Below are 24,541 nucleotides of genomic sequence, written 5' to 3' on the forward strand. Positions count from 1 at the left end.
ACTGCGTAATTAGCAGTTGCAGTTTTAAAATGAGTGGTGTGAGGGTGCCACTTCTATAGCCTGGCAATGGTAAGGAGGGGTGTGGGAAATTGGAAATTGGCTGTAAAATGGGTTGCAATGCGAATTTCCTAAAACATTTTGCAGCGTGTATGTCCGCTATAAAACAAACCTCAGCAAGTTTTATTGCATCCTCCCGCTCAAAAGTAGGCTAATGCCCCTATCGCACGGCAAATCTAATGACATTTAGAGCGAATGACATTAGCTGTGAATGCCATTGGTTTGGCCCTGCACGAGAATACTAAATGACATCTACACGAATGGCATTCGGTGGTCAAATGAGTTTGGGGGACACATTCACATTAGCTTCCGACCCATATGAGTAGCCTCGACAGCAGCGGTTTGTCACTAAACAAGGAAGTTTAATGTTAAACTGTAGAGCACCGTGTCTAAAACCTGCCAGCAAGGCAATACTTTTCCCTGCATGTTGCTTTATGTAGAATGGAGAAAGGAAATAGCACCTTTGCAAAGCTCTGCCATGTTTGCTGCTACCAAGATACAGATTTGTTGCCTACTTGTCTCTGCTTGGCATGTGAATGTCACCTACACAGAGCTGCACTTTTTCATTTCAAAAGTAAATTCGTTTTTTTGCAGACATAGCATTTAAAAAGGTTTAAAAACATTGTAGATGCATTTACATTGTTATCTCGCAATTCCATGAGTTCCCGCATTGTCACTGCTACCGTTATAGATTGACATTTGCTTTGCCGTGTAGACCCACACGGCCAAATGGAATGGATTTCGTAGCTATAGTATCATTCGCTTTGAGTGACGTTAAATATGCTGTATGACTGGGGTATAAGGCAAAGTTGCAATTTTAAAATTATCGTATCACACCTATTTGGTCGTGACTACGTCTGCGTTCTGAAAATTTTGGCCGCATTTTGCTGATGGTGTATCTCCTACTGCCACTTTTTTACACAATAAGAGCGAAAAATAGGCACGTGAGTTTTGTTAGCCACTAAATCATGAACACAGTTCCTATTTTCAATAAGAGAAACATAGCCAAAAGAATCACGTATAGAACCTCTTTGCTGTATTTGCTTTCCTACTTCTGCTGCTCCAGTGGGCGGGTAATTGGTTATCTGATCACCTCCAAACTCAGTGAGCGCTTTCAGCTTCAGTTTAGGCAGGTTTGGGATAAAGACAGCATAGCCCCGCACGTTTGAAACCTAGGTTGCATTTGTGGCTTGGCGGTGGCTTGCTCCAGCATGTGAACGGCTCCAGCATGTGAAAAGCCGCACACAATCAATATTGCAGGTTAAAAGAAGAAAAAAAAAATCGAAGGGAAAATTTGCCTTGTGTAGCAAAGTTTGTTTATTTGCCAGTCTAACTTGAGTGAAAAAAAAAAAAATGGTGTGTTTTTTTAAGTTTCAGCGTCAAGATTAAGAAAAAGATAGTGGACTTCTGCAGGTGCAAGTCACCAAACATGAGCTAAACAAGCACAAATAAACAAATTTTAAATACAGATATTTTTTGGATACAGATATTTTTTGGTACCTCAAAAGGTTTGCATCATCCAGGTTTTGCTGTATCCTCATAGATTAAGTGTCAGTTGAAATGCCTGTCATTTACTGTACAAGTAGGGCTGCCACCTGCCCAGTTTTTGACTGGTCCGACCGGTTTTTTTTAGACTGCAGGCCGATTGGCAGTCCGTACTTAACCAGCCTTCGTTAGCCGTTTTTTTTGGCCACCGAGCAACGATTATTTCTTTTTGTGCGTATTATAAGCTTCAATTCGACGACTACGATGATAAATAGGTGTTGGCAAGTTGCCCAAAAACATGCGAGCAGAGAAAATATGCGGGCGGCGAGTGCGTTGCCTGGGGTGGAGGGGGGTGCAAGGGGATAACAACACAACGAAATGCCGTCGCGGCGGTTTAGATGCAAAGAAGAGGACAACTTATTTCTGGCTACTTTTCAGTGCAGCACATTTAGAGCAATATCCGAAGCCTCAGTGACTTTCAGTCCAAATGTTACATTGATTTCTCTGTAGGAAAATGCTACAATAAATGGCATTGCATGTCAAAAGAACATGGCATCTTTTTTTTTCAATGCAAATTCAGAATTCTGCATTCAGAAGGGCAGTTTGTTCTTTTCTTTTTTTTTTTTTCCGGAAGAAGGTGGCAACCCGACGTACAAGATAATGTTTTGATTAGAAATGCAGAGCCAGATTGCCACGTTCTGTCGGATGAGGTTCAGTTGTTTCCAGCCTGGTTTTGTAGGTTGCCAGTGTGGAAGGAACGCCATGCCAGTTCCACATCCCAAACCGATCAGTGAGGGGCTCGTTGCTGGACATGCTGATATGTGCACCAGAAGGGCCTAATCGCACAAACAGGGGTTCCTCATGGTGCATACGTTTAGTATGCCAGGGAAAGAGGGACTTTGTGGAGAGCAGAGACGGGGTTGTTTGATTGTGGCAGAGTCAAAAGCACGGCTGGTCGAGCCCATTGAGTGAAGTGGGTCCGTGCCGTACGTTGCTTAGTAAATGTGCATTTGGCTTTTGCTCAGCTGCATTGGGAAGTGCTTGTTGCGTGACATAGCCAGGGGGCCGTTTATGTTTCGTGGCAACGCTAATTTGTCGCTGCCACGGTACAGTATAGGAGTAGGATGACGCAGGGGTGGGTTTTTGGTTACCAGACAGTGAGAATGTCGTGGGCCCCAAAAAGCCCGTTGTGTCCAGGAGCCTGGCGTGAAGGTGCCCCAGGGGACGTGGAATGAGCTGGTTTTCCCCCTTCCCTGTTGTTGCGCAGCCACCGTCACCACGTGCTGCACCACCAGACCATTGACAAGACGACGTACCGGCCCCTGTGCCACCTGTGGCCCGACCAGGCCCCCTACACGGTGTGCAACAGCTCCCTCTCCGAGTACGGCGTCCTCGGTACGTCAACAAGCACCCCGTCCTGGTGCAGGCGCGGGCTTCACGAGCTCCGCTTTGCAAGCCTTTGAGTGGAAGGCGGGCAGAAGGCTGGCTCGTAGCTTTTACTTGCCCCCACCACGACAACTTCTCAAATCCCTGCTGCCCAACGTCTGGCATTCATGTCGTTCACTGTGAAGGCTAACGGTAGAAGAGGCTGCTGATTTTTTGGACTGGGTCTTTTTGTGTATTCGATGCAGCTTTGGAGCTCTTGTGACCGCCACAATCTGCAGCTGTGCCCGTTGTCAAGCCTGTTCTACATGGGGCAAATTTCACCTGCGAATTCGCAGTCGCGGCGCCGCCCGTGCAGCAAAACAATTTATTTTGCTATTTTCACTGCTGTGACATATTGCCAAATGCTAAGCGGCGTTCACAAGAGAATTTCGACGCTTCCAAACATTTGGAAATTCGCCGCGGCAACGAGAATAGATAGTTTTGGTGCACGAGCGGCGTTGCAGCTGCGAATTCGCAAGCAAAATTCGCCCCATGTAGAATGGGCTTCACCCGTCACTCTCTTTGAGTATGTCCTGGCCAGGTTTACCATATTTACTGACATAACAAACGTACCCCTTTGTTAACTGTGACAATTTTAAATTTATTTAGCCCCCCATCATCAATTGTTAAAATGAATGCAAAGTGTCTGCTTACAGATTGTCTGCACAGTCGCCATCTTGCAATCGTTTCATTGTGGGGGGGGCAGTGCCTCTCACGTGAACCCCTTCAGTGCCACAACGGGGGGTGTTTCACCCTAAATGCTTACAGTGCACACACTAGAGGCGAACAAATGGGCACAGCTCGGTATATAGGAAGTCTCTGGAAATAACTGTGTGCTGCTGGTTTTTTCAGTGGCTTGCAATGCACGATAGAAGCTGGTTGGGACACCTTTTTCTTGAAGTGGTGTCTTGTGCGCCTGATGTCGTGACCGGTCACTGATCTGCGCGGCTTAATTTTGTAGTGGTAGAATGAGGTTGAGAAGTGGCTTTTACTTTGTTTTGTGCATGGGTACAGGAAATCGAAATTGCTACAAAAAAAAGTGTAAATGCTTTCCTTGTCTTAAACGCACCCCGTAAAATTAAAGGAAAGGGCATTCATTTGACAAGTAAACAATTGCATGTATATGGGGGCATCAAACCACTCAAAACAGCAAAGTTACTTGCAATAGATGTTGGCTGTTATGTTTGATTTGCACCACATTGTTACTCTCAAAAGCTCTCAAATTTTTTGAGTTTATGATCATAAATTAAGGTGTTCTTTGGACAATGCCAATCAGTGGGAACTAAGTGGGGACGCAAGGAAGACAAACCCCATGGGATGAGCGCTAGTGTCTATGTCTGACATTCATTTCTCCATTCAGTAGTGGCCGTAATGAACGCCCACCACCTTGCCCAGTTTTCCGTCCCACTACGAATATTCTTGCGAGTCGCATTCGGACTCTAGTGCATGGCACGTGCCCTTGCGCTGGCTGTTCGACGTGGCCCTAGGGCTCTGCAAGCAAATAAGGCCCACAGGTGCAAGCATGAACTTTACCCTTGGGGAAATGAGAGGACAACATTTCTGGGCACACCTGCAAATGACCGCAACTGTATATCAACACAGCAAAATTGATCTAGCGCTTATAAATTGATCTGCCACACTATATTTGATGCGGTTGTTCAGAGGTTGTGAAAATGACAAGGGGAACAGTCACGCTTCAATTATTAGGAGGGGGTGTAGACAATAGTATACATGCAGGTTTTTTTCCCCCAGCCATGGTGACAGATGTGTCCTTTGTTTCACTGATTTTCAGAGATGGGATTTTAATGTGGAAGCATTAGTTAACTTAGTGGCTAAGTATAGCCCAGAAAATGGCCGATGAATCGCTTGCAAAATGACCACAGAAAGTGGCAGACGGCTCACGAAATAATAATAATAATAATAATGATGATGATGCTTGAACAACATCCATGTGTGTATAGGCAAGAAGTGCAAAAGAAACCCGAGGCATATTTGAGGCAGGGCGTACTGAGTACAAAGCGGAGAGTAGCAACACTTTTTCAATTAAGAATATGCATTCAATTGGTTTTTACGATAGCAAAAAAAAACACGGTGGGTTAAAAATGGCGTCTAAGAGAGGCAAGATGAAAGTGAAGAAAAAGAGGGGATTCAGGAAAAGACGTGTGCTGTCCCAACAGCAGTGGGAACATAGAATAAGGCGAGGGGGGTAAGAGGGTGTCTGCATGTAGAGGAAGACGGGGCAAGGGGGAAAAAGAAAATGTTACTGGTAAGGAGAGGACACCCTCGGCAGTTGGGCGCTAGCGCTTTCGCATTCACTGCATGGTAAGGGGTGCTTCGGTGCCCTCGTGATTGCTTCTCAGTGCCTGGTGGTGTTAGCCAAGTGGTGGGGATCCTTTCAAAGCAGCGGGGTGGCATCGTGTGCATTGATGTCACAGACCTAGTACAAGGACAAGTCGGCGCAGCCTCATCTGTTTTCCCATTGCCCGCTTGCTCTGCGCTGGTCATAATCCGCATGTGAGGGAGAAGAGAGAGGGCAGAAAAATTGGGCTGCAGAGCTCACTGGGGCAGTGTTGGCTCAGTCATGCTGCTGGGGCTGGGAAATGAAAGTGGAAACTCTGAATAGAAAATGCCTGAAAGCTGAGGGCAAGGCAGAGACAGCCTTCTTTTGACACATGAGTCAGTGATGTAGGAAGTACTGATGGTAATTGAGTTAGTCGCCTCTGGTAGGAGCTGACATGCACATGCTGCGAGCCCTTGTGCCAACAGGGAGGGCTGGCGGTGGCTTCAAAGAGCCCTTGCCCATTTGGGCAGCTAGTGAGGCTCACCATATCCGATGGCCACTTTCACAGGAGGTGGGGCGGTTTTGCCCTGCTCTACTTTCCTGCATGTGTAGTCCTGTTGGCTCATGGTTGCAGGCAGTTCTTCACCCGGCACGGCCAAGCTGTCCCCACTGCTAGCTGCGAGTACTGTATTTATACAATTATAAGGCAAAAGTGCAGTTTGGTTTGGCAAGTAAAAAAATCGCCACATATACCGTATTTACTCGCGTAATGAACCCACTTTTTTTCCGGAAAATTCGGCATGAATTTGGGGGGAGGGTTCATTATGCGGGAAAAAAATTACAAGATATTTTTAAAAGTTGAAATTTCATACAATAAAGTTGCTAAGAGAAGCGCTGTCAGGGCCTTACCATTTTCGTAAAAAACATGTAGGTAATTATGTAACGAAATTTATATTTTATTTGCAACTCGCCATCGTCCCCCTTCGCCATGGAGCTTCCCTCCTCACTGAAGTTGCTTGCGGCCGCGCTTTTGTTGTCGGCACAGTCTTCTGTGCCGTCAAGGCACTGCAAAATTTCTTTTCTGACACCGGCAAACTTCCTTTGGGCCCACGAAACACATGGAGACCCCTGGTCACCGCCCGAAAACCTCTCGTTTTCGCCCGTAGCCTACACACACTGGGTCAACACTGAAGTGCCACACAGCTGCGCCATTTCCATGTGCAGCGCATGCTCCGCCACCGTAGTTTAAAACACCGCATTGCAGGACCACAAAAAAAAGGTTGGAACACAGCTGAACAACAAAACCACGGAGTGTAATGGCGAAGTCGCGTAACAGCAAGAGCAGAGGAGTGCGGAGTACGTTTGGTGCTTTGTTTGCACGCCGCTACGTTTTTATGGCGCAAGGTTTGTTTTGCATTCAACAGGTGGCGCACCGCAAACGCACAATTTTTAAATTCTAAGCCACGGCATTGGCGCTCACATCTCTGGCTACTGATGAGATTTGTTTTTCTTGGAATGCATTTTTAGCATTTCTGCGCGTACTGTAGTACGACATCAAGTTACTGTGATCGCCTACAGCATCAGCAACCATGCTTAAAATAAAAACATATTACCGCCGCATTTTTCATTACGTGACAAAAACGTAAATTCTCAACAAGAAAAATGGGGGGAGGGCTCATTACGCGAGCGGGTTCATTATGCGAGTAAATATGGTATATATGCTGAACTTGGTGTTTTGGTTCTTGGCGGGCCAGCTGCTGGAGTGAGCGTGCCTGCCCCCCCCTCCCCCTCCTGGTGCATGTGCAGGCTTTGAGCTGGGCTTCTCGATGACCAACCCCAACGCCCTGGTGATGTGGGAGGCCCAGTTCGGGGACTTCATGAACACCGCCCAGTGCATCATCGACCAGTTCGTCAGCAGCGGGCAGGCCAAGTGGGTCCGCCAGAGCGGCCTCGTCATGATGCTGCCCCACGGCATGGAGGGCATGGTGGGGCTCTCTCTCTCTCTCTGCTCTTTCGACGGGACACACGCTGGGGCCCTTCTGGGGAGTGTTGTGCCCATCCCTCTGCTGCTTTTTGTTGCCACAGCTCTTAATTTAACAGCGCACTAAAGGGTCACGCTTTCCATGTGTGGGCACATTCTCTGGTATGGGACACCTGCACAGTTTAGCTTGCTCTAGCACGAGCCTAAGGCCTTAGTTTGCTTCCAAAGCAGAGAAGAAGAGATAAAATCATGCACCTTTCGTCACAGCCACCTCACATACTACGACAATCCCATCCCCATTGTCAGTCTTCAAAACATTGATTTTTGAAGCGAAAGCTTTCTTAGTGGAGCCGATGGCATCTTGTCAAAAAACTAATGCATTTCCCCATAGACCGGTTGATAACTGAAAAGCTCTGACAAGATCTCTGGACACACAGCGTGCACGCGTGCAAAACCGGGCTTCCATTGGGTCAAAACAGTTAGTACTTGAAAATCGCGAAAAACGAACGGTTCTAGGTAACACAACACATGCATTGATCATGAAGGAGGAGTACAATAGTATACTATTATCTCAATTAACCATGTATCGGTAATATTTAGCTGATTAGTAGATGCGTTTGTTTAGAGTGCACGAAAATCGTTGCATTGGTTCGTTTTCGCCTTGTCATGGTAGCTCGCTTGCTGGACCCAAGTAGAGCCACACGGCATTCTGTCGTCGCAGCTTCCCACCGAGGCTTTGAAAGCCAAGCGGTTTATATAGCCATAAGCGTTCGAAACTCGTGAACCGCTGGTGCTTGTCATTTACCGTATAATGCGGAATATAGGTCGAGATTTTTTACGGAAAAATTTGCCGAAAAGTCCCCCCTCGACCTATATTGCAGTCACTGGCAGTTGTCATCTAGCGACCGGGCAGCCCATCGAGCCCATCCAAACCCCAAAGGCACCATCGCCACCACCGTCAATCGGACCCGACGCCATCTTTTTTTTGTTGTTTCTCTCGCTGTCGGCGAATGTGTGTGTGCTATTTTCTTCTTGCTCAAAATGAGTTTAGGCACTTGGTGCCAGTTTACAGCAGCATTTAAAAGAAAAGTTGGGCGTTTTCCAAGGCCAATGACGTGTCCGCCTTGCGCCAGTTCGGTATCACCAAAAGAAGTGTTGCTAGCGGCGTTAGCTGAAGGGGTAGCGCTCGGTATGCAACGCTCGGAAGACCTCGTTTCATGGGCGCTGCTCTGTGCACCTGTGCTGCTGTACAAAGGGGCAAATTTTGTCCGCTAGCGTCGTGCGATGTCTCTACGAATGGATACCCCAAGATGTTCGCTGACCGCCTGCACAGACTGACTGTCGCTCCGGTCTGCACACGAGTGTCCCATGCTTAGCGCTCGCTTCACGATGACATGGTCCTGCGAGTGTTTAAGAAGTGCTGCATAAGCAATTCCCTGGACTGCACCGAGGACGACCTGCTGTGTGGGCGACAGCGAGCCAGAAACAGTCGTCCGACGATACTTCAGACAGTTTTAAATGAGTAATCTGAGACGAAACAAGTTGTAGTCTCAATAAAACAATGGTTGGTACCTAATTATTTTTTTTTGCATTTTTCGGCCACAAGGTAAGGGGGTCGACCTATATTCCGCCTCGACCTATATTCCGCATTATACGGTATCTCTCCGTTGTTTAGCACAGAGAAAACTGTAGTTACATTTGAGGCAAAATATACATTATTAACCGGCAGCGCCCACATTCATTTAGTTAGGAATGCTCGTCGGGTTGGTTTTTAGTATAGTAAGCGAAAAAAAGTGACAGTGCAACACCAGCACATGCAGGAGGAAAAGCAGGCACCAAGAGAACAGAGCTCCCACTGGCACAGTTTCAGGCAGGGGGCACGTGAGCACTGCGAAGGCGGCAAATTTGAATTGCATTGGGCAAACCTCCGTTGAATTTATCAGGAGAGGAATGAGACAGGGCAGCGAAGAGCGTGGTGGGTGGCAGCAGTGAGCCGATAACGGCGCCACAGCCCATTATGGCGAATCATAGTAAGTCGCGCTAGATACGGGACACAGAAGAGAAGACACACACGACGGCGCTGTGTCTTCTCTTCTGTGTCCCGTATCTAGCGCGACTTACTATGAATCAAAACCAACTAGCCCAACTGTCAATTTTATTGAACTACATTATGGCGAATCACTGCTCTGCACTTCCGACAGCTTTCGCATTGAGTGGAACGGCTTTAATTTTTCGTTTGCGATTTGGGTCTTTAAAGGTTTGACGATTGATTGGACGCACTTTCAGTGAAGTTTGGACTCGCTTTTAGTAAAGGTTTTTAAAATACTTTTGACGCAGTTCTGATGTGAGAAATCTTTTGCGTTTCTCTCAACTTTCTTTAGGAAGAGGTGGTAAATTTGACAAAGGGTGGACAGAGATGCAATGCATTTTTGTCTGGCTCGGCAAAGAGTGAGAGCATGGTGGGGACCGGGATAAGGCACACACATCCATCCCTGTGCTTTTTCTCACGCTGATTAACAATTTTGATTATTACCAATAAGCTCGAGCTACCGCCCTCCTCTGTTGCCTTTGCAAACTTTTAAAAGTGGCTGTGTTTATTTGTAGAGACGTGTTTCGACAGTGTGTTGATCAAGAAAGAAACAGTTTTACAACATTCCTGTCAGTATATTGCAGTACTCGGACAGGCATGGGTGCCTCACTGTATTTATTGCCAAACATGAGGCAGGGGAAAAATGGACTTTTCAGGTGAAAAATCTGGGACATCACCTTTTGGTTGCAGCAGAGCAAACGATTTTCTGCTTAGCTACCCCCATTAATGTTTGCTGCAGTTCTTTCGATGCTGTTTCCTCCCCTTCTAACTGGGAATGCCAGGGCCTCTTTTCACACCTGTGGTTGGGGTTTCTATGGGGGGACACCAACTAGTGCACAGATATGAAGTGAACTGTGTAGAAGGGGCACTGAGCAACAGAGTCGGGCACGTTCCAGTTGTTCACTGTGAACTTGAAACACAAGCCACCACCAGTTATTACTGCATGGGGGTTCACGGGGGCAGTGTTGGGAATATTGCTCATTGCAACAACAGTCTATCAATATCCCAGTGTATCAAGGAAAGGCATGCTCCTTCTTTTGCAGCCAAGAGGGTATTGCCCAAAGCTGATCCAAATGCATACAGCATGGGTGTGTCGCACTCCTAGAGGCAGTTAGTGCTGGCACTCTATGGAGGAGATGCGGCAACTGTTGTTGATTTGCTAGGTCGGTTGGCTTGTGTGGTAGGCATGGGTGTCAATCTTGTGGAAACGAGAGCGAGTTCAGGTGGGGTCAGGATGGGTTCAAACAGAGCAGTCACTAATTGCAGTGTACTCCGGGGCATTAATTGCATGCATCTCACTAAGCCACAAACTTGGTGCATCAGCCCTGGGCTGCTATATGGGAAGCACATCTCTGCAGTATGCTTAAGCTTTGCCAGCTCAAGTCCGTAAGCTTGTTTTTGGCGCTCTGCGCCATTAAAAGTGACAATTGTCATCATCAAGTCTGTTAGGAGTGGGGGTGTAGATCCCATCCCCAGCACCACTCCTGTAGTTACAAAGGGGTTTGCATTACAGCCAAAATCAGTGCAATGGTGTGGCGTTGAATTGTGACACTTTCAAAAGTCTTCGTAGTGGTGACCGTTACATTGCCTCAGAGCCAACCAGCCTGCCCTCTATTCTGCTATCAGGGTATCAAACAAGTGTTGCCGCGGCAGTGAATGCAACGGCTGTGTTTCAGCTGCACGGCAGCTTGTGTTTCCTGCGAAGAGTCACCGGCTTGGCACCTTGGTCATGTGCTCTTGTGCCCCTGGCCATAGCTTGCTTGCATGGTCAGCTGACCTGACCACCCCCCTCTTCCTCCCAGGGTCCTGAGCACTCCAGCTGCAGGCCCGAGCGCTTCCTCCAGCTCTGCAGTGAGGAGCCCGACGTTCTTCCCGTGAGTTTGGTGGGCCTGGAAAGTCCCCGTTATCAGTAGTTTTGTGGGCATCTTCAAAGGTTTGCAAGCCAATATGCGGCTGAAGGCGAAACCCGTTGTACGATACAGGAAAAACAAACCTCCGCAAGTGTTCTGGCAAGCCTACTGTCTGTGGTAGATGTGCCTCCACTGAATAGCATGCAAGTGTTGGTTACAACCCACTGCGGTGGGCTCAGTGGCCCAGGCGTTGTGCTGCTGAGACCAAGGATGTGGGTTCAAGCCCGGCCGCAGTGGCTGCTTTTTTTGATGGAGATGAAGAGGGAAAACCCCCTTGTGGGGAGATTTCGGCGCACAGCAAAGATCCCCAGGTGATAAAAATTGATCTGGAGCCCGCCACTACTACGGAACGCCTCATAGTCAGGTGTGCCTTTGGCGCCTGTAGCCCCAAAACATTCGAGCTAATAATAACAAAGACATTCCCATAAGCCTCTCCTTATTTTGTGCTTTAAAGCCTTTCCCAGGAATAGTTGTTGTGGGCATCTGTACAGGTTGTTGCGAAGTCATCAACAGTTTGCAGAATTTTTTTTCTTTCTGGTGAATCGTTTGTTCAGACTCAAGTTTTGCAGGAATAGCCACCAGGGGTTTGCTGTCACTGATCCTGATGTTAAACTATAGCTACGCCAATCTGTGAATCTTTAGCATGCATGAGTGACCAGTTATAAAATTTTTTTTTAAACATTTATAATGGTTCTGCCACCTGATGTACCTTCACAAGTTTTCTTTTTATTTTTGCACCAGCCAGAGCGGCTGTTTGTGTGATGCAAGAACGAAAGAATAAAAATAACTACACGTAAAACGTCTGGGCACTCAGCACACATTCCCAGATGACTTACGTAGCACTGTAGCCTTTTGTGACGACGTAAAACGCTAATTAGATGCGACTTCTGTGCGGTTTTCGTGCCTGATGAATAATGATGCCAATGGCTCGGCTCTCATGGGTCTCCAAAAAAATGCAGAAATGTTTGTTGAGGCATCACATTAGGAGAGCACAATTCCTTGAAAACAACCTGTGTTGCTAGGACAGGTCTTAAGTGTGGCACTGTCCAGTGCTGTGCAGTTGGCCATCTGATGGAGTGCTGCTGCCAGCCATGGCATTTTGTCTCATCCATGCATCTGCAGTGTCATGCCTTCCTTCTAGCACTGTCCTAGTGTTCGAATTCATCTACGCAGCCCATAGCCTTGTGGTCGTGCATCTGTGGGTTGTGTAGCCATGCTTGTATCGTCTCGCATGGGAGTGAGGCAGTGGAGAGGAGGGGATGAAGATGGGCGCGGCCACTGGGAAGAGATGAGTGCTCACCACCTGTCGTGCCTGCCCATTGGGATGGCGGCAGCAACAGAGGCCCTGAAGTGTGGCGATGTGTGGAGCAGGCCTTGGTTCTTATCGACCACACTGCTGCAAGATGGTGTGGGGAGTGAGGTCTTTTGGGAGGCACCCTGCTCCCATAACCGCACCTAATAGCCCCTTCCCTAAAATCGTGCATTTCGTGGAAATTACACCCCATCTGAGGACAGTCTCTTCTGGTGGGGCCAAAATATCCATTGCATGCAAGAATCGGTGTTTTGGATTTTCCCTGAAGGAAAAATGCATACAAACAAAAAACACTCCACTGCTAATAGGCAAGATATGTTTTGGTTTCTCAGAGTCAGTAGCATGACACTTGGGGTTCAATGACAGAAACGTACAGAGGAGGCCTCCTGTGAAATAATTTCTGCGAGGGTGGTGTGCGCTCTCTCAAGCCCCATAGTCAGTGGCACAGCTGCAGAATGCTCAAGTGAAACGGTTCAAAGCGGCCTTTTGGTGTAAGCAAATACGTTACTTTACAGCTGTACTCTCTGGGGCCTAATTTTTATGAGGGGGACAGGAGGGAGGGAGGTTGTTTATTAGGGATGGGCGAATATTCGGTATTGTCGAATATTCGATCGAATAGCTCTCTATTCGTTATTCGCTTCGATCCGAATGCAGGTATTCGATATTTTCGAATTATTCGATGCTCCCGAATAGGCAGCTAAAAGCCAAGCTTTTCGGTCAAGCTTTCCGAGAGTTAACCCAGGCTTGACTCAAGACCCACCGACGCGGACATTTCTATTATCAGTGCCGGCACTGCCGAGTTGCTGCCTTGCCTAGAGGTTCAATGAAGCTCTCGGCCGCCAGCACACTTTAGGTTAAAAAAAAAAAAGGCGGCACTGAAACGACACCGCTCCGAACATAGCGGCACCAAGCCAGCAGACTTGTACAGGCCGCCATTTTGAATAGGCATGCCGCCATTTTGAATAGGCTCGCACAGCGCGGCAGTACGCCGCACTAAGCGAGCCTATTCAAAATGGCGGCCAGCCACTTGCTACAGTGTACTAGTTCTAGTATTTCTAGTGTACTAGTTCTAGTACACTGTACACTTGCGCTTTGCTTGGCTACGGCCGAGGATACTAGTGGCTACAATACTTCTTTTTTTAGCGGAGCTTCTAGGCGGCGCTTAACTCTGCGAGTTTCTAGGCGGCGCTTAAAGTTGTGAATGAGCAGCCGGCGGAAACTGCTAGTAGGCTAGAGCATGTGGCGCAACAGGCATTTCTTCATGAAAACTTGTGAATACAGCAAAGGAAAGCTGTGTGTAAGATTTTGCAATTAATGTTCAACTGGTAATAGTTTTACACAATGCTGTGCCTACGTGAGTTCTAATAATTAGAAAAAATTGTGTACATTAGTCAGGTCACAAGTTGCTCATTTGTCTTTGTGATTTGCAATGTCTACTATTCGAACTATTCGATTCGAAATTATTCGACCAAATCACTATTCGCTTCGAATTCGCTTTGAACCTCAAAATCTATATTCGCCCATCCCTATTGTTTATTATTATTTTTGCATGCACAGAAGTTATTAGCATGTTTTTCTTTTTGTTTCTCGTATATAGGATGCAAAAATGACCAGTTATATTGTTTGCATTTCCCAGCGAAAAAGGTTGCCTTGTACGGGGCAAGCCGGCTGTCAGTCTTGTAACTGAGTGCTGGTGGCCGGCCCCTGTTGTTTGTTGTGGCAGCCACTGCGTTGTTCTCTTCAAACAATGCAACGTGGCTGATGGGACAGCTGTGTTCAGTGCCGACTTTCAGGGCTGTTCTGAACGGCGGCTTTCTGTTAACCTGGGGGTCGAGAGGGGTGTTTGCTTTCTCTCTTTCCCTCTGTTCAGTTTAGCAGAGAAACGTTTGCCCAACATCCTGAACACAGCCTCGGGTGAGCGCAACGGGACAGGGGTGTCACACTTGCATGGGCATGTTTTTCTGTTGAGTGCCTCGCACAGCCAGACCTGAGTGGCAAAAGCCCGTTTCCGAGGGAGTCGCAGCCGAGCCGTGATGACTCTTTCCCGCTTTCCAGACGATGGATGAGGACTTCCCCATGCGGCAGCTCAACGACATCAACATGATCGTGGCCAACTGCACCACGCCCGCTAACTACTTCCACGTGCTGCGCAGGCAGATTGCCCTGCCCTTCAGGAAGCCTGTGAGTAAACGCGTTCGTCGGCTTTGGGGCTAGCTGCAGAAGGGGTGGGGGGGGGGGGGGGGGGGGGGGGGGGGGGGGGGGGGGGGGGGGGGAGGATTGGTTCCTCGCAACTCGAGTTGCCCATTCCGTGCCTCCATTTTTGTGCAAGTGAGGCTTTCTCGCAGCATAGCTGCGGTGTATCGCTAGAAAGCAGATCATAAAGGAACACTGAAGTGAATTTGTGAAGCTCTTGTTTTTGCTTGCACTGGGTAGATTGGCTCAAAGGAACACACTTTTCATCGATTATCCAGGCGATAAGGCAGTATTTATTTTATGAAGCCTGGGGAAAAAAAAAAACTACCATGCGCAGTTTGCAGCGGCTGCACCAACCAACCGCAGTGACGTCAGGTAAAGGTGCTACGTGATTGGACGATGTCCAAGATTAGCATTCAAAAAGTTTCGGTTTCGGTTAGGTGAAACAACATGCTTGCACGTTCACTTGCTTGCACGGAAGCACTGTTCACTTATTCACTTGAGCCCACAGCCTTTTTGATGACATCTCAGGCGTTTTTTTTTTTTTCACAGCGGCAGAGTGTGCAGTCCATGGTTCCAGGCATTAAAGGGGCCCTGAGATGGGGTTTTGGGGGGGTTGATGGTATTGCACCGCAACAGCTATTTATTGGACTAATCTGTGATGTAGTAGTCCGACTTTGATCAAAGCAATTTTTTTATGAGCTTTTCTGGTGTTTTTACTAAAACCAGAAAGCTACAAAAAACATCTTTCGTGTGTGTCTGTGTTTATACGGTGGCAGATATTTGGGTTACACTGGAGTATAAAGCAATAACACACCTGGCTCAACGCTCACGTGTTCTTGATGGAAGGATACTATTTCTTGAACTTACCTCTGCAAGAACTAGAGGGTAGATTTCTGGCATAAACAAAACCATTTTGAAATTCATCTCAGTGGCCCTGTGAGCACAGCTTAGTTTGGCATCTGAGGAGGTGCTCGCTGACGAGCTGTGGCCGTAGCTGCCTGATTTCCCTTCGTATCGCTTTGCGCTGGTTGGAGGTTGTGAAATTTGTGCGAGCTAACGAGTATTGGCTTGACACCCAAAGCAGTACCTGCATTCCGAGTGTGTAATTGTGTGCCAATTCAAAACTCAAGTATTTGCACCTTTGTGCCCGGCACTCCAACAGGTTTCGTGTCGTGTTTTGAACTCGTTTAATTGAAATGACGCTTTGTTACTTTACCATGCCTCGCCTAAGACAGGTCTTGGCGGGGTGAAATGCAGATGACAACACCTGAGGCCATTGTCGGTAGTGTGACTGCGTCCTTTCCCTCCCCTTGCTGTGCAGCTCATTCTGATGACGCCAAAGTCGTTGCTCCGGCATCCGGACGCCAAGTCCCACTTCAGTGAGATGACCGAAGGTGGGTTCCTCCTTTGGCCACGGTGCTGCTGCAGGCGCCACCTTGCGCGGTTTGCACTCTCGCATGCCTACAGCTCCAAGGCCTTGACATCACTTCTCCAGTGGTCGGGAAAACAGTTAAACTCTGGATTTGTTTTCACGTTCAGCCCTGGATACGTTGAGCTGCCAGTTGTTGCCTGCTGCTTGGCTTTTCATCAGTCCAAAGAAGGCTGTTACCGGTTTACACCAACACCACCAACACCCTGGCAACCAAATTTCAAATTTCGATCGTCATGCCCAATAATTCACCGTATCAGTGCTTGTTATAGTGAGGTTCGACCGTAAATACTTTTGTGCAATCGGTCTAGTAAATTAAGCCCGTTTTAGGTGTATTTTATTGACATTATTGGTTGTTTCAGAAAAAAAAAAAATTTTCACATCAACCAGGAACATGCATAGATTTGACTGTTGGAAATTAAGTGCAAGGTCATACACATGGAGCATGCACGCATCTTTCGTGCCTCTAAAGGACGAGCTGGAGAATGAAATGCAGTGGCAGGTTGCCAGGGCAAATTGTCTGAATGGTGCTTTTTGTTTGCTTTAGTTTGGGCTCTTAACAAGAGCAGAATTGCTTTTTGGTGAGGCAACCAAGAAGCAAACAAGGCTTGTGAGTGTTCATGGTTGGGGCTTAGTACCCCATAAGATCTTGTGCGCGAAAGTATTTAAAGAGGTTCCGTTTATTTTAAAAAGTATTTTAAAAGCTTACAGTTTCCTGAACGTGCTTCGGTAACTAGCTTGTAGAAAGAAAAAATGGGAAGGGGGGTGTCCAAAATTTTGCTTGTGGCATATGACAAACAATGGAAGCTGTCCTACATTCTTTAGCCTTATTGATTATATATAACACAGTGTTAGAGATGAGGGGCCCTTGGGTAGTCTGACTCGTTCAGGCCCGAAGGTCCCGGCTCGCCATGGTGTCGGACTAGAGACTCGAGATGACTGCTTAGGAGGAAACTGTACAGGAGGTTTATTCTACATGATGACAGTCGAGACAGGAGAACAAGAATAACACGAATACAGTCGTTTAAATAGAGTTCGTATTCCCCAGATCCCTGGCTAGGGAATTTAACTTCACACAAGTTGTCCAATCAGGTGGGCAGTGGACGACACTTGATGTACCGCCCACGACATGAGGCGTGGCTGATGCACACGGACCACTCGGTCGATGGAAAGGGTGAATATCCACGTCATCGATCGTGTCTTGTGCCGGAGTTGCACCACTTTGCGCAAGTCTTCATTTTGGAGGCCCCGTGAGAACGGAATTTCAACTCGGCTCCCAGCACGTAAAGACGAGTGGCCTCCTGCTCTCGCCGACGGTTGGAAACCGAAGATCTTGGGCACTTGAAACTGCAGCTTCCTTTCGGTGGACCCTTCTTTCATACGTGTATGAAGAAAAGAAGTGGCCCGCAGCGTCCGGTGAACCGAGGATATAGAAGCCGCCACTTGAAACCGCCGCCGCCGCTGGCGCCAGGGTTTCTTGCCTCCTCGTGCCTCTGGGTGATTCATCCACGCACACTTTGCTCTAGGGCTTGCGAGGAATTCCTGTGTTGGCCGATCTTAACAACAGAAACAATCGTCTCGTATGGGGGTCCCAACTACAAGTGCTTTGCTATTAATGCAATGAGGATATACCGCATTTACTCGCATAATGAACCCACTCGCGTAATGAACCCTCCCCCACTTTTATTCTTGAGAATTTACTTTTTTGTCACTTTGAATAAAAAATGCAGCGGAGATATGTTTTTATCTCAGCATGGTTGCTGATGCTGTAGACGATCGCAGTAACTTGATATCATGCCACAGTCCCTGCAGAAATGCTAAAAACGCATTCCAACAAAAAGGAATCTCAACACTAGCCGGAGACGTGAGTGGGAATGCTGTGGCTCACAATTTAAAAATTGCGCGCTGGCAGTGCGCGGCCTGCTCAACACAAAAACATTGCGCCATAAAAACATTGCGGTGTGCGAACAAAGCGCAAAACGCACTCCACACTCCTCTGCTCTTTGCCGTTCCGGCTGGTTTGGCGGCGTGCGAACAAAGCACTAAACGTACTTCGCACTCCCCTGCTCTTGCTGTTCCGCGACTTCGCCAGGACGATCCGTGGTGTTGTTGTTCAGCTGTGTTCCGACCTTTTTTTGTGCTCCTGGTGCGCACCGTACGATGGGCCAGTACATGAGCTGCACAGACGGTTTTAAACTGAAGGTGGTGGAGCATGCTTTGATGCACATGGAAACCGCGTGGCTGGGCAGCATTTCAGTGTTGACCCACTGAGTGTACGCTACAGGTGAAAACAAGGTTTTTGGTCAGTGTACAAGGATCGTTGTGTGTTTGTGTTTCGTGGGCCCAAAAAAGGGAAGTTTCGGGTGTGAGAAAAGAAGCTTTGGAGTGCCTTGACAGCATGGAAGACTGTGCGCTGTGGGCCGACTACGAATGTGAAGCCGCAAGCGACTTCAGTGAGGAGGACAGCTCTATGGCGAGTAGGGGGCCACTGGCATGTTCAGAATAAAAAAGAAATTCCATTACATAATCACCCAGGTGTTTTTACGGAAATGGTAAGGCTCTGCCATGCTTCTTTTAGCAACTTTATTGTGTGGAATTTCACTTTTAAAAAATCTGTTTCAATTTTTTCCCGCATAATGAACCCTCCCCCCAAATTCATGCCGAATTTTCTGGAAAAAAAGTGGGTTCATTACACGAGTACATACGGTAACTGTGTATTCTGACGAGCTGTGAGGAACACAGTTCTCGTAAGGAAAAAGAAAGTAATTAGGGGCGCTTTCATGAATGTTTGTCATTTCTAGGAACCAAACTTGGCATGTGTGGCAATGTAAGGCATGAAAAATAATCCTGCGTTTATAAAACCTCGCAGGTGTGCCCTCAAGGTAGGGAACCCGTTTTCCAACCCTCTGCTCTTGTGTCCTTTTTCCAGTACTGTACCAGCAAACAAGTTTTATTATTATTATTTTTTTTTTTAACGCTTGCACCCGCCACCACAGTTGATCAGTTGCCGAGGTGTTATGCTGCTGAACCGAAGGACATTGCGGGTTCAATTCCCGGTGGGGGCTGCCACTTTGCAGGGGGAGGCGAAAAGTGAAAAATGCCCGTGTGTTTAAGATTTCGGCGCACGCTAGAGAACCCCAGGTGGTGGTAAATAAACTGAAGCCCTCCACTGCGCACACCTCATAGTCCGTGTGTGGCTTTGACACATTTCAGCTTCATTATTTTCAATTTAATTTTTTTTTTTTTTTCTTTACACCTGTGCTGTCAGGGTTTTCTGCACAGTGGGTGGTAGTGGAAATGTCGCCCACTGCTCCGCTTCACCACCCACTTTGGTAGGCCATCCACTGCTCTGGCTGACCCATTTGAAATGTGTGCCTGAGGAACTAAAAATGACTGCTGTGCGAGAGAAACGCCAGCAGCAGTGCGCCGCACCTCTTGCCATCTGGTTAATTGACAAGGAGTCTGAACAGGTGGTTTGGAAGTCTCAGATTGTCAGCTGCAGGCAAATCTTGGAGTCAGTGCTTGCACTTATCACTTTCTTATTTTGGTTAAGAGCTTCCACTTTTCACCACGTGGCAGCCCCACGATGCCCTGTATTTGACCAGAGTTCAATGTCTCTGATGAAAATTTGACATTCCTAAACTTCTTGAATAACCAGAAGGCTAATCGATCAGTAGTCCAGCCCTAGTGATGAACACAGTCATGTTGAGTTTGCCCCATAACCCTTGCACCTAGGTGTGCATGTAAAGAAAAGTGCGACTGCAGTGCCACCACTTTGGGAGGCCACCACCATGGCCACATTTTGCATGGAGCTGATGAATGGGGTTGGTTCTAAAAATGCTGGCTGAAACGGTGTCCTACAGACCTCTGTTGCTGATTGTACTTATGATAGGAATGGTTACCTTTATGACCAGCGTAAAGAAGCTTTCTACCGCATGTGCTGTGTGCAGCATTCCAGCTTTATAGGCGGGGAACACCAGTTGGCCTGAGATGTTTTTCTGCAATGCCCCAGCTTTGTGAGGTTGTACAAACTGTTTTTCTGTCTCTATGCTGGGCTGTGTGCCAAAGGAGCATTCAAGCAACTTGAAGGCTTTCCTGAAGCAAGTACTGTACCGGTTGGGTACTTGAAAAGGAGATCGATGGGTGCTCTGTTTTAATAAGCCCCCTTTATTGCGTGTTGCCATTTTGTTTGTGCCCGAGAGCTTGTACAGGGATTGATTTGCACCTCAGGAGTGCTATTTCTGTTGAACAGTGGTGGTCACAAAAGCCGATCACCTTTTTGGTCGTACCTGCTGCAGTAGATCAGTGGCTAAGGTGTTGTGCTGTTGAGGCAAAGGATGCGGGCTCGATTCCCGTCCGCGGCGGCTTTTCTGGTGGAGGCAAAAAGCGAAACCGCCTGCGTGTTTGAGGCACGTTAAAGATCCCCAGGAGGGGAAAATTAGTCCGGAGCCCTGCACTACAAAGGGCCTCACAGCCCAGGTGCAGCCTTGGTGCGTTAAACCCCATAATCGCGTCAAACCTTTTGGGTGGTGCTAGTGCCACACCTTCTGGCTTCTTCTCGGCGTGAGGGGAGCTGAGCCCTCCCTCCTCTCCTTTTCTTTTCTGCGCAGGCACGTCGTTCCAGCGGCTGATTGGTGACCGGGGGCCGGCGCAGACCAACGCCTCGGCCGTGCGGCGCCAGCTCTTCTGCTCTGGCAAGGTCTACTATGACTTGGTCAAGGAGCGCAAGACGCGCAACATGGAGGCCGAGGTGGCCATCACCCGCATCGAGCAGGTCGGGATCTCAGGGGGGGCTCTTCCGAGCGAACCGCGCACGCAGTTGGGGGCAGGTGCGCGTCTGGTGTTGTGCGTAGGCAGAGGATTTTCTGGCCACGTTAAAGGGACAGATAACCTCTGCTCTAGGCCGTTCATGGTATACGTACAGTAATGTCACATTTAGACACTACATGGCGCCACATAAATTAAAATTCTTTCAACCGGTGTATTTAGAAATTCCTCATGGCTGCCCCACTATATAAAAAAAAAATGTGGTTGATCCCTCTTTCATAGGAATTGGCAAAACATGAAAGTGAAAGGGGCCTTCACAGGAGCAGTTGAATGTTCAAGGAATTTCCTTCTTGTGCGAAGGGTTCGCGAGCCTGACCCCGCCAGACGAAGTGACACCGACACGCAAGAAACAAAAAAACAGGGCAGGGTGCCTCAATTCACGGGCGTCCCCCGTACACGAAGGCGCCGGCAACGAGGCGACAACTTTCGGCGCTCATTAGCATCATGATGCGCTACTTCGCTTCGCCTCTTCTAGACGGCGCACACCATCTGAATGAGTCATAGGGAAGGACATAAGGCGCGTTCGTACCACATGCTCACGTCTCGATTTGTAGCGCAGTGGGAAGAGCACCACGTACCTCCCGTTGCGGCCAGAGAGTTGTGGGATCGAAACTGGCCGCCGCCGCGTCAGTGGCACTTTTTCTGACGGATATCACGTTACCAAAATCTGCGTGTAGCCGGGCATAAAACATTTTCGTGTTAAAAAGCTGGCTTTCGTGTGTGGTAGAGGGCGTGCACTCCACAAAAGAAGTGGTTGTCGGCCCCTTTAACTAGCTACAGCCAGCTCCCACTTTCAAGAATTGGGACTGAGACCGGACGTTTGAGGTATCTTTGCTGCTGCTGTTGGAAAAAGCAATTGGAGGCCTCGGCAATGTGCTTTTTTTTTTTAAACTCTGGTATAAATGGGGAGCATAGACGTTGAAACTGGTAATTACGAATGAAGAAGCCACTTGTACAGTGTAGACCATTTATAACGTAACCGCTTATAGTGCGGGACCGGATATAACGCGGGTTTTCGTGACCACCGGTTTGGCTCCCATAGACCTCAATGCATAAGCATACCGCTTAAGATGCGGTTGGCCGAAGCACCATACCGTTTATAGTGCGGTTTTTCGGCGGGTCTGCTCATCGATCGGCGCAGGGGGCATCGTTTTAGGGTAGCAAAAGAAAAAAAGAAATGATGAAATCGGCCATCTGACGCAGCGCGCACCCCTTGCTCTCTAACTTCGACACAGAAGCAAAAAATAGGCACCCTTTAGTTCGCGCGTACGTGATAACCACAGCTGTCCTTGCTTGATGCACCTCGGAAGATAGCGACCGGCTCCCCGATCGCGCGTGGCAAGTTATTTCTATTAATCGTGAACCGCATGGCCCGTTTTCGCACATCGGCGTTGCGCGTGCGTTTGTTTTCATACTCGCGTCTACGATTCCGCGCTCGCGGTGGCTTCTTCGCGTGGCAGTGGGAGGAGCCTGACGACTTGCACCAATGGAAAGACGCGCACCTAATGGCGGGAGATTCGAAGCGCTCCGAGCCGGTTAGCCGCGCCAAAGGTGTTTAGGCTAAAGTCCCTCGATCAGATGAAGGGACTTTAGTTTAGGCTTACCGCCGCGGTATTTTTTGATGGGCGCTTTCACAAGCAGCGTGGATGGCAGTCTGTATTCCACTTTTGCGGTCACATTATCAGCTCTTTTCTTGCATGAGTATCCTCGCTTGCGCCTCGTGCGGCATTTCAGCGAGCGGTTAGAAGTGCTCGCTGGAGCTGCCTGCACGGCTTCACGGCCCGTGCCGACGCCATGTTGCCGCCTCTTACCGCGCCGCACACATTACGTCAGTTTACGCGCCGGCGTCGCCGCGCTTGCGGCGTGCGCTGCACGTTTTCGCGAGAAATCGCTCCATGCGGTTCACGCTTTAGAACGTTGTGCAGATAAGCCACCGCTCTTCCCGAACAAGCGAGCCGCGCGAAGATTTCCACCACCAGTACGTTGCGCTGATAAGCAGCCGCCTTCGGCATCGTGAACGCAAGGTGGGGTAAAAAAAAAAAAATCCCGCTGGCCTTTCTTATCATGTCCTGCGGCATCTTCATAGACGCAAAAAACGCAGCCATGGTCTTTCAAAACACAAACACAACGGAAGTTAAAGCCGCACTCGCCGTTTGTAAGACCGCGCTTTTGCAATGTGTGAGACCCGGCAGCAGCGGCTGATGTTAAAAATAATACGAAATAAAGACCCTTCCTTCGTTTTTAGGCGCTGTGCGTTTGGGTGATAAAAAATTTAGGATGACTTGAGAGTTAGGTGGCGATTTGGTTGAATTCGCGCACGTTTTGGTTATAGTGCGGTACCGCTTATAGTGCGGATTTTTGCGGCTCCCGCGACATACGTTATAAGCGGTCTACACTGTATATGCTATTCTCATCTATGCCACAATGCAGTGAAAGTTGTTCCTCAGCTGCTGTTACCTAAACACAGGTTCACCGAAGAAGTGGGTGTTTCTGGCTCAGTGAATGGGGAAAAGCTTTGTTGATTGTTGTATAGGGATGCAGGTGTAAACAGCAGCTTGGTGCCAAAGTACACGTTCAGCATTATATCCCTGTTGCACGTCCTTATATGCTCTCCTCTTAAGATACTCTTCTTATTAGTACTGCTTTTACTGCCCTGGCATAATTAGCGCACCTCCCTTCAGAAGAAAGATACCAAAGTGGACCTGCATTTATTTGTCTAATCTTGTATATTCTCGTGACGTTAGGATTTCATCCTGAATCTGGATTACGGCCACCTTCCCTTTGACGCTGCATGGACCCTTGACGTAGCTCCCCCTCCCTCTCCCCCCCCCCATTGCAACGTGCAGCTGTGCCCGTTCCCGTACGACCTGGTGAAGCAGGAGATTGAGCGCTACCCCAACGCCGAGATCTGCTGGGTCCAGGAGGAGCACAAGAACCAGGGCTTCTGGTCCTTCGTCCAGCCCCGCCTGCAGACGGTCGTCGCCCACCAGAAGCCCGTCACGTGAGTGGCCGGCCACTCCTGTTGAGGGGACAGCCCAACGATTGTGGTGGCTCTCTATCCTAAACGAAAGGGGGTATCACTTGAAACACCTTTAAACCGCAGCATCTTTCCTGATAGGGCCTTAGAATGTTTGAAAGTGGAATTTTAAGTGCAGAGCACTTTGGGGGCTCGCCTTGTCGTCGTAGCTTGCTCGCTGTACCCAAGTAGGGCTACACGGCGTTCCGTCGTTGCGGCTATCGTCGCGGCGTCCCACAGAAACTTCGAAAGCCAAGTGGTTTATGTAGTCATAAGCGTTCAAAAGTCATGAAACGCTGGTGCTCATCATACATCTCCCCGTTGTTTAGCACAAAGAAAAACTTCAGCCACATTTGAGGCAAAATGCACATAATTAACCACCAGCACCTGCATTCATTAACCGTGTATCCAAAAGGGGGAAAAAAACTGCCCACGCATCGGCCATGTCAGTGTGTCAGTGTGGAGAGGATGGCACACCATTGTCTGTACGAGTCCTTGAGCCATGCTCTTCGCTTCTCCACCATTGTGTCCGC

The 24,541-nt window shown here is 48.4% G+C and overlaps 1 protein-coding gene across 1 annotated transcript in view; it reads left to right on the forward strand.

Annotated features, from left to right (window-relative positions):
- LOC144138370 (2-oxoglutarate dehydrogenase complex component E1-like) overlaps positions 1-24,541 on the forward strand; it is a 110,882-nt gene that overhangs the window by 81,377 nt on the left and 4,964 nt on the right. The window contains exons 15-21 of the mRNA XM_077670622.1: positions 2,810-2,937; positions 7,055-7,233; positions 11,121-11,192; positions 14,596-14,721; positions 16,058-16,130; positions 20,776-20,939; positions 23,839-23,993. Of these exons, the coding sequence (XP_077526748.1) occupies positions 2,810-2,937; positions 7,055-7,233; positions 11,121-11,192; positions 14,596-14,721; positions 16,058-16,130; positions 20,776-20,939; positions 23,839-23,993 (897 nt within the window). The remainder of the gene's footprint in view (positions 1-2,809; positions 2,938-7,054; positions 7,234-11,120; positions 11,193-14,595; positions 14,722-16,057; positions 16,131-20,775; positions 20,940-23,838; positions 23,994-24,541) is intronic.

Source organism: Haemaphysalis longicornis, unplaced genomic scaffold, assembly GCF_048455015.1.
Source record: "Haemaphysalis longicornis isolate Haplotype H1 unplaced genomic scaffold, Haemaphysalis longicornis Haplotype H1 scaffold_1, whole genome shotgun sequence".
Taxonomy (NCBI): domain Eukaryota; kingdom Metazoa; phylum Arthropoda; class Arachnida; order Ixodida; family Ixodidae; genus Haemaphysalis; species Haemaphysalis longicornis.